This window comes from Aplidium turbinatum, chromosome 9 (genome assembly GCF_918807975.1).
Source record: "Aplidium turbinatum chromosome 9, kaAplTurb1.1, whole genome shotgun sequence".
In the NCBI taxonomy this organism is placed as follows: Eukaryota; Metazoa; Chordata; class Ascidiacea; order Aplousobranchia; family Polyclinidae; genus Aplidium; species Aplidium turbinatum.
The window spans coordinates 12,981,647-12,991,468 of NC_137480.1; the positions used below are offsets into that span (position 1 = coordinate 12,981,647).

The window sequence follows — 9,822 nt, forward strand, 5'->3', positions numbered from 1 at the left end:
ACGTATCGCTGTGAACAAGGCTTTTTAACTGTCTTGAGAATAAAGACAAAGAAGCGCAATCGCGTGGATGTCAAAAGCGACACAAGAATCGCCCTCAGTACCACAAAGCCCAGGATCACAAAGCTGGCCCCTAAAGTCAAGGCCCAACCTTCGCATTGAATGTTTACCAAGCATCGTTACCTTGTATTCAGTATTGTATTGCATTTTGATTGTCATAGTTAGCCCTTTGAAATACGTAGCAATAAACACTTTTGTTTTTGAAAATTTATCGTGGGGGTAATTGGCTCACTTCAGGGTGGAGGTTAGGGTAACATCCAAAAAAAGGTTGGGAACCGCTGATCTAATTTAATGAAAGCCAGAATTACATCAGTTAGCCTACAAGCAATCCACTTTGTTAAACGCAGTAGCGTATTCAGGGGGGAGAATAAAGGGCGATGGCTTCCCCCTAATGATCAGGTAAAAAAAATAAAATACAAATTTTGCCAAAAAAAAAGTTGTAGCGCAAGACTTAATTGCTTGGATGACTCATCCTGCGCAACTGTGTCACAAGACCTAAGGGGCGATAATAGGCTTTTTCACCAACTTTTTGGCAAGGCTTGCTCAGTTTTTGGCAAAGAAATCCGAATGCCGCGGGGAGCACCTAGACAACAACATCGACCTAACATTCCAGCGGAAACTGCGGAAATCTATTTCAAACAAACAGTTTTTCTTCCTTTTCTTGACAATCGCATGGCACAAATTCACGAGAGATGCAATGAGCACTGCTCGCTAACTTTTAAAGTCAGCACATTTCTGCCCTCATTGATTCATAAAGATGAGGACTGCCCGATCGACGAGATTTTCGACTTCTATCATGAAATGCTGGATGTTGAACCAAGCAATTGCTTTGCAGCTATAGGGTACCGTACTATTAAATTGCGAAGATAAAGAGCAAATTGGCTTGCAGTTTCTGTGGATAAACGACCTGCGACTCTTGTGGATGCGTGTCAAGCTGCTGAATAACTCGGCACTTATCCGATTATCCATAAATTACTTCGAATCTTTGCTACACTTCCAGTTACAACTGCCTCCAATGAGCGATGTTTCAATTCACTAAAGTAGGCTACCTGCAAAATTAATAAATTATTACCGCACGACCATGACCGAGCCACGTTTGGATGGTCTGGCTAAAATGTAGGCTATTTAAACCGGGATATTGTAGTCGAGTACGATGTAGGGAAGACCGGGGATAGTTCGGACGCGGGGATACCTCGGATAAGGCATTTGACGTCACAGTAGAGTAGGCTATTGTTAAATCACGTTTGCCAAAGCTTTGTGGCTCCATTACAAATCAGGATAAAGTTTTCAAGTATGTCTAGTTTTCTTAGAAATTTGAGGCCGAAAAAGTAATTTTATCAGTGATATCAAGATTTCAAAATTGTACGTGTAAGCTCATAATTCCGTTGCAGTTAATCAAAACAAACTTTTTATTGATTAAGGTTGTAGGCTAGTGAGAAAGCAATTATCAGATAAGCAAGTGATGATTTTGACCAGCAGTTAATCAGGTAGCCATATTTTCTTCATTTACCTGTAGTCACGTGGTCGGGGATACTTCGAACACAATGGCCGAAGTATCCCCGTGGAAAAAATCAAACTTAAACAAAATCTTATTTTCAGATCTTTTGAATAATTTATTGGATTTTGAAGACATAATGGTTCGGACATACAAAAGAAAAACAAATGTTCTGTATTAACTGTCAAATCAACTCAAAACGTCTGCATAAAATTGCTGTCCGAGATGACCCCAGGCATGTCCGAAATTACCCCGGTACCGGGATGACTTCGGACATTTGAGGACCGTAGAAATTATGCTTTTTATGAGCATTTCCGGTTTGCTGAAACAAACGATACTCCTACCCTTTTTTGGCAAAGCTTTAAGGTTTACAACAAAATAACATTTACCAACTTGCTGTGTAGGCTAATTTAAAAAAAATATGGGCTATTTTTAAAAAAATCGTCCGAGCTATCCCCGGTCTCCCCTACAGGGTGGTAGGCTACTCGATTTCGGACGTTTCCCTCCTGAAGCGCTTTTGCGCTGACGCTAATTACTTTGTAGCCTACGCATAGCTACTTTGTTTGCCACAGTTGAGTTCTGTCTTGCACACTGACCTGCAGTTGCTTTATTTACAACAAACAATAAAACAAACTATAACAATCAATCAATTTGTTTGGTTTAACCTTTAGTAGAAGTGTTGTTTGCTGAGTTTTGTGAGTTAACCTTATTGTGTTTTAGCCTTAGTGTATGAGATTTTACGCCCTTTATTTTTATTATTGTTCCGTAGTTGCGGTTACCACATTTTAGTCGTCGTTTGCTGCTGCGAAGCCTTCCGAAGTTTACCATGACAGAATTGTTTTGTAAGCAAGTTAGCTAATGTTTTAATGTGCAGTTTTTTTATCTGTAAATATCAGCAGCCGATTTGAGGTAGTAAGGGAATTCTTAAGTGTATAGTGAACATATTGTGCAGTAGTTTTTGTTAGTGAAATCCGTGTGTGTTCGGTTTCAGTGCACTGTACAGTTAGCCTAGTTATTTTGTATTCTATTTTTCAAGACAATTAGGCTGTGAATAGTGATGAATTCTTGTGATTCAATGTGATCAGTACATGTGGAGCACATAAAAGTTTGGTAAGTGCACTGGCATGTTGAGTGGTAACCGCTTAATTCGTTGTTTTAGGTATTTATGTTCGTTGTATTATTATTCCACAGTAAACCGTCCTGCAAAAATCTACTGAGTGTGTCCAGTGTTGCCAGGTCGCGTTTACTCACAAAAAAGGAAAATCTTATCAGAACGCGAGCGTCACGCTCCACGGCGCTGTGCGCGAAGCTGATACAGTTTACAAACTTTTTCATCGAGACGAAGAGGTGTCCTTCGTTCAGTCTTCAAACTTTTCATCAAAAACGAAGAGATATCTTTCTCTTGCGGATTGAACAATAATTTATTCTTGTGCCTTTATATTTATTTTTTGTGCCTTTATATTGATACTCTTGCGCTTTTGGTAGCTTATTGTGTATTTTGTGTAATTTATCTGTTTGGGGGCCATGGCTGATCAAGTGACTGAAAAAGAGCGTGGTTTGGGGGAGGTGTTGGGTAGGACAGATGGGCCTGGTTCGGAGGTAGCGGTGCATTCCACAGGGAAGGCTTCAAAATCCAAAAGCTCGGTTGAGGGTGTTTCTCAGGCTCACTCAACCAAAAGCCATCATTCTAGTCATAGTTCAATTAGTATTAAACGTAGAGAAGGCCGCATAAAAGTTGAATTGGCCAAACTCGCTTTGAAGCACCTCGATGAGGAAGAAGCTGAGAAAAGAAAAGTATTGGAAATGCAAAGAAATCAGATAAAAAGAAATATTGAAATGGCAGAAGTTGAGGCTGAATTGTGGGATAGCATGTCTCAAAGGAGTAGTTATGTCACCCTAGACTGCTATCCATCAAAGGGTAAGAAGTCTTCTCACATTGATCCTGTCGTATCTCAGTCTCCCCATATCGATCCAGTTGTGCCTCAGTCTCATCACATGAATCCGGTTGTACCTCAGTGTCGTCATATTGAAGTTGGAGATCGATTTCTCCCCAAACCCTCTGTGGAGAAATTCGAAGGTGACCCCATGGACTATTGGGCCTTTGTAAATCGATTTGAGGTCCATGTGGCAAATAAAGTTTATGATGATGATCTTCGATTGGTTTATCTGTTCCAACATTGCAGTAAATCTGTTTATGAAAAGGTGAAGCATCTTGCCAGTGAACGAAACAAGTCTCAAGCGTACAGTATTGTGTGGCGTGAGTTGTATAGTAGGTACGGCCAACCACACGTTGTCTCACGGTGTTGTGAGCGTCGTCTTTTAGAATTTTCTAGAATTTTGCAAAATGATGCAGAAGCATTAGAAAGTTTTGCAGTTTTAATGAAAAGATGCTTGGCAGCAATGGAGGATGCTGGAACACCTTCACCCATGAATTCTGTGGACTTCATTAGTTCTCTTGTTAATAAACTTTCTGTGGATCTAAGAAAAGATTGGGTAGATAAAGCTATGATTGTGCAAGAGGACTACGGGAGAGTGGCTGAGTTTTCAGACTTTGCAGAATTTGTTATTCATCAATCACTGAAGGCTAACTCAGTGTATAGTAAAATGCTATTTCCAAAAATTGTAAGGAGTAATACAAACGACAGTGGCCGTAGTCACCGGGTATTGACAGCTCTTGCTGATGAATCATCCAAACCCATCCCACATTCAAAATTTGATCAAAAGCGTTGTGTTTGTTGTAATGCAGAGCACAAATTAGATAACTGTGCTCTATTTAAACAAAAAACTCCTAGGGAGCGAATAATGTTTGCATCGAAACTTGGATTATGTTTTAATTGTCTATACCGAGGCCACAGAGCAAACCAATGCAAACTTACTGTGAGATGTAACTTAGATAAGTGCCATGGTATGAGTCACCATCGCTTGTTACACTTGACCCCCACTGGCCCAAGAAGTGCTTCGATGGTAGCGAATAATCCCGAAGCAAGAAATTGTATGCAATGTTCACTTGTTCCTATGAATTCCTTACCTTATTTGGATATCGTACCTGTAAGGGTACGTAATGGTGAAAAAGAGACACGAACTTATGCTTTGTTGGACTCCGGTTCCAACAAATCATTTTGTGAGCAAAGTTTGCTGGATGAGTTGAATGTGAGTTGTGCTGATAATGTGGAAACTCAATTTACTTTAAGAACTCTCACCACCAGTCATCCTGAAGTTATTAATACTTCATCTGTTAATTTAACTGTGCTTCCTTTGGTAGAAGAAGGAGAATATGAACTTAATGGCCTTGCTGTGTTGGATGAGATTCCAGCCAAACCCAACAATCTGCCTGATGCCACTTTGTTGAGTGAGTTAGATTATTTGCATGGTGTTTCTTTTCCTAATTTAGTGACTGGAGATGTGACGTTGCTGTTAGGCAATGACAATGTGATGCTGCATCGGTGTCTTGAAAGTAGATTCTCCCCTGACTCAACAAAGTACCCTGACGCAGTGAAGACGCCATTAGGCTGGCTATTGAAAGGTCCTGCCTTGGTTGAGCAGCAAGAAATTTCCAGTTCTGGATTCTTTTCATCGGCATTTGACTATAAGGATTCTCAATTGCTGTCTGATGTAATTATTGATGATGAAGGAACTATGTATCCTTCACCGTTGGAACATGACATACCCCATGTTGAAGATTTGCTCACATGGATTGGTAACAACAAAGAAGCAGCAGAGTTTGGGTTGAAATACTCAAAAGAAGATGTAATTGCTCATGACATGATGAAACGCCATATTGTCCATTCCGATGGGCATTATGAGCTACCTCTTCCCTGGAAAAATGATGCCGTTAAAATGCCTGAAAGTAAAAGCATGGCTGAAAAACGTCTATCTACATTAAAAAAACGGCTATTGCGAGATGATGAGCTTTGCAAACGTTATGTGAAACAGATGGAAGATTACGTTGAGAAAGCTCATGCTGAAATTGTGCCTGAAAATGAAATTAACACCAAAAATAAAACATGGTATCTGCCACACCACCCAGTCATAAATCCAAAAAAGCCGGATAAGACGCGCATTGTGTTTGACTGTGCTGCAAAATCACATGATCAATCTTTAAATGATTATTTGATGAAAGGTCCCGATCTTGTCAATTCGTTGGTAGGTGTGCTGATGAGGTTTCGCAGCCACCGTGTTGCAATTGTTGCTGATATACAAGCGATGTTTCACCAAGTGAAAGTGACAGTGCGAGACCGTGATGCTCTCAGATTCTTATGGTGGCCTCATGGCGACATCAAGCAAAATCCTGTCCCTTATCGAATGCGAGTGCACTTGTTTGGTGCTCGTTCATCGCCTAGTTGTGCCGCCTTTAGCTTGCGCACATGTGCTCGAGAGTATGGTAAATTTTTTGACCCTAATGTTGCACAGAACGTGTTGAATTCTTTTTATGTGGACGATTTTCTTTCCGGCGCTAACAACAAAGATGCTGCTATAAAATTGGCCAGTGATACAAAACAGCTCTTATCTCTGGGCGGCTTCAATCTCACAAAATGGGTGTCCACTTGTAATGAAGTGACTAACTCCCTTCAAGAACCAGATGCGCCGAAACCTATGCAAGAATTGAACTTGGCCGGCAAGCAAGAGAGAGTGTTAGGGATAGTTTGGAATGTAGTTGATGATGACTTTCGCTTTTCCGTAAACCCTCCTGATAGAATTCTGACACGACGTTCAATGTTGTCTATTATGAATTCCCTGTTTGACCCCTTAGGTTTGGTCGTTCCAGTAGTTCTAGCCGCACGATTGTTGTTTCGTGAGACATGTAGGCTGGCTTTGGACTGGGATGAAAGAGTGCCCATTTCTATTAGCAAGAAATGGGAAACTTGGGTTCAAAGTTTAGCACAGTTGAGTGATGTACGCATACCACGTTTTTATGAGATGAGGGCTGACAACACGCCTATTGTTGGGAAGCAACTGCACATATTCGCTGATGCTTCTAATAATGCCAGAGGTTGTGTTTGCTATTTGCGTGCAATATATTCGGACGGAAGGGCTCAGTGTAACATTGTGACTGCAAAATCCTTTTTAGCCGACTCCGAGAAACGCACGATTCCACAGCTTGAACTTGAAGCTGCATTGGATGCCGTAAGAATGGCGCAAAACGTTAAACGCCAGTTACAGTTAAATGACTGCACCTGTATATTTTGGTCTGATTCTGCCGCAGTGTTGCGTAGCTTGTTGGCAGATTGTAAAAGTTTTCCTGTTTACACCCGAAACCGTTTGTCAAAAATTCAAGCACATACATGTGTATACGACTGGCGATATGTCCCCACAGAGTTGAATCCAGCTGATCAAGCTTCTCGTGGACTCACTGCTGAAGCCATGTTAAAGTCCGGTATGTGGTTGGAAGGCCCTGACTTTTTAAAATTAAACCCAGAGAGTTGGCCTAAGCCATTGGATAATCTGAAGCCAAATTCCTGTACTTATAAACTCTTTGATGCTGTCAATGAAGCTAAGGTTTTTTCTAGTCTATCTGAGGTTGACTGCAAACCAACCGATCGATTACTTCTTCAGTTTTCATCTTTACATAAACTGAATGTGTCGACAGCATGGTTGTTACGTTTCAAAAACTATTTGAGATCGAAATGCAATGGAGTGAACTTCGCTGTGAATGGACCAGTTTCGGCAACCGAATTATATAACAGTGAAATTGCACTCGTCAAATATGTGCAACGTAATCAATTCCCTTTGTGGTTCAAACACTCAAATAACTTGAATGTAAATGCTCAATTAAAGAAATCAGATGCTTTGCACAAGCTTGACCCCATTTTGGTTGAAGGAGTTCTGAGAGTTGGTGGACGACTTGACAACGCCAACATGTGTTACAATGCAAAGCATCCAATGATTGTGCCACAGGACTCGCACTTTACCAGATTATTAATTGACCATTATCATCGCAATGTTGGACACTTGGGCGTCACCTCTACTCTAAATGCTATGCGTCAGCGTTATTGGTGCGTGAACTCTCGAGTTATAATTCGCCGTTTTATTAGTAAATGTGTCTCTTGTTTGAAGAGAGAAGCCAGATTAGGTCAACAAGTTATGGCTGATCTTCCCTCTGCCCGACTGCGAGTACATGAACCTCCATTTAGTCATTGTGGCATTGATTTCTTTGGCCCACTGCGCGTCAAAGTGAAGCGCACCGAACACAAGCGCTATGGCTGTATATTTACCTGTATGACAAGTAGAGCTGTTCACCTCGAGCTTGTTCCTGATATGACAACCAGCTCCTTTATCAATGCTTTGAGACGTTTTATTTCAAGACGTGGACCAGTGTCCCAAATCTACACAGACAATGGTACCAATTTTGTCGGTGGCGAACGTTTGTTGCGAGAAGCAATAGCCGAATGGAACGTGGTTCAGATACATGATTATCTTCGGCAAAACGCCGTAGAATGGAGTTTCAACCCACCCACAGCCAGCCATTTTGGAGGTTGCTGGGAGAGAATGATTAGGACAGTGCGTAGGATATTAACGACTGTACTAAAGGATCGAGTAATCACCGACGATACCCTGAGTACCGTACTTACTGAGATAGAATGCATAGTGAATTCTCGTCCATTGACTGATGTGCCGTTGGAGGCAGGAGAAGAGTTACCTTTGACTCCCAATCATTTGCTAAAATTGAACACTGTTGTTGCTCTTCCCCCTACTCTATCGAATGAAAAGGATTGTTATGCTAGAGAAAGGTTCCGTGTCGTTCAGTACCTTGCTGATCAGTTTTGGGATAGGTGGCTACAAGAATACCCCCACACAATTATGACCCGCCAAAAATGGCACGAACTGAGACGAAATGTCACAGTGGGCGACATTGTTTTAATTGCTAGTGAGGATTCCGCTAGGTGTGATTGGCCTCTGGGTAGAGTTATTAGTGTTAATCATGATAAACATGGCGTCGTTCGTAGCTGTTCTGTACTTACACAAAAGGGTGTACGTGAACGACCTATTGTGAAACTGTCCATACTAATTCCTGCTAAGGAGTAGTGTTGATGCAATCGTTTTTTTTTTCTATTGTATTGCAATGCTCTTGCTACACGATCCGCTTTCTCTGTCGTTTAGTCATTGTGATGCAGTATGTAATCGTAAAATCTTCTGTATCGTGTTTGTAAAAATGTGTACTGATTCTGCAGTCCCCATTTTGGTGGGGGAGTGTATGAGATTTTACGCCCTTTATTTTTATTATTGTTCCGTAGTTGCGGTTACCACATTTTAGTCGTCGTTTGCTGCTGCGAAGCCTTCCGAAGTTTACCATGACAGAATTGTTTTGTAAGCAAGTTAGCTAATGTTTTAATGTGCAGTTTTTTTATCTGTAAATATCAGCAGCCGATTTGAGGTAGTAAGGGAATTCTTAAGTGTATAGTGAACATATTGTGCAGTAGTTTTTGTTAGTGAAATCCGTGTGTGTTCGGTTTCAGTGCACTGTACAGTTAGCCTAGTTATTTTGTATTCTATTTTTCAAGACAATTAGGCTGTGAATAGTGATGAATTCTTGTGATTCAATGTGATCAGTACATGTGGAGCACATAAAAGTTTGGTAAGTGCACTTGTAGCGATCCATTATTTCATCGTATAAGTTTTCCTGCCTTTTACTAAAGTTTCTGTAATTTTCCATGCAACTGCTCCCAAAGAAAATAGAAAAAAGGGCGCACACAATAAAATGGTTTGTTCGTCCTTTGACGAGAGCTCTAGCTCTATCAAATCGGACTAGCTTGATCACATCAAACCAGCCCAGTTAGACCAGTTCAGCTCTCAGAAAACATTAAATTGTTTGTTTACTTAAAATGTAATAATTCGTGATAATGTTTTACTGTTCTGCAATTTCACTATTCTGTAATGTATAAATTCAAATTGTGTTATAGACCTACAACATTGTACGAACACCTTCTGATAACTTAAAATTATAATTCGAATAACAATAATTGTGTGGAAATTATTTCATGGAGTCAGATAGCCAAACTAGATAAATTAGATAAATAGAAATTTCATCAGGCAGTTAGACAGCCTTCATCTTAATTCAATTTATAAACAAACCATTCTCATACTTAAACTCATACTTAAATAATCTAAATAATATATAACCACATTGGTGACCTCGCACGTAAGTAGGTTTGAAAGTAAAAAGTTAACACGATTCTGGAATCTGGTAAGTACATTATGCTACAAAATTTTTATTTCTATGTCAATAAAAAAAAAAACACGAGCTCATAAGTAGTTTGTAAAAACATGTCACC

The 9,822-nt window shown here is 40.3% G+C and overlaps 1 protein-coding gene across 1 annotated transcript; it reads left to right on the plus strand.

Annotated features, from left to right (window-relative positions):
• Nucleotides 1–3,076: 3,076 nt before the first annotated feature.
• LOC145776705 (uncharacterized) lies at nt 3,077–8,575 on the plus strand. Its single transcript, XM_082587934.1, has one exon. It carries the CDS (start codon nt 3,077–3,079, stop codon nt 8,573–8,575), a length of 5,499 nt encoding a protein of 1,832 aa, XP_082444060.1.
• The last annotated feature ends 1,247 nt before the right edge of the window (nt 8,576–9,822 follow it).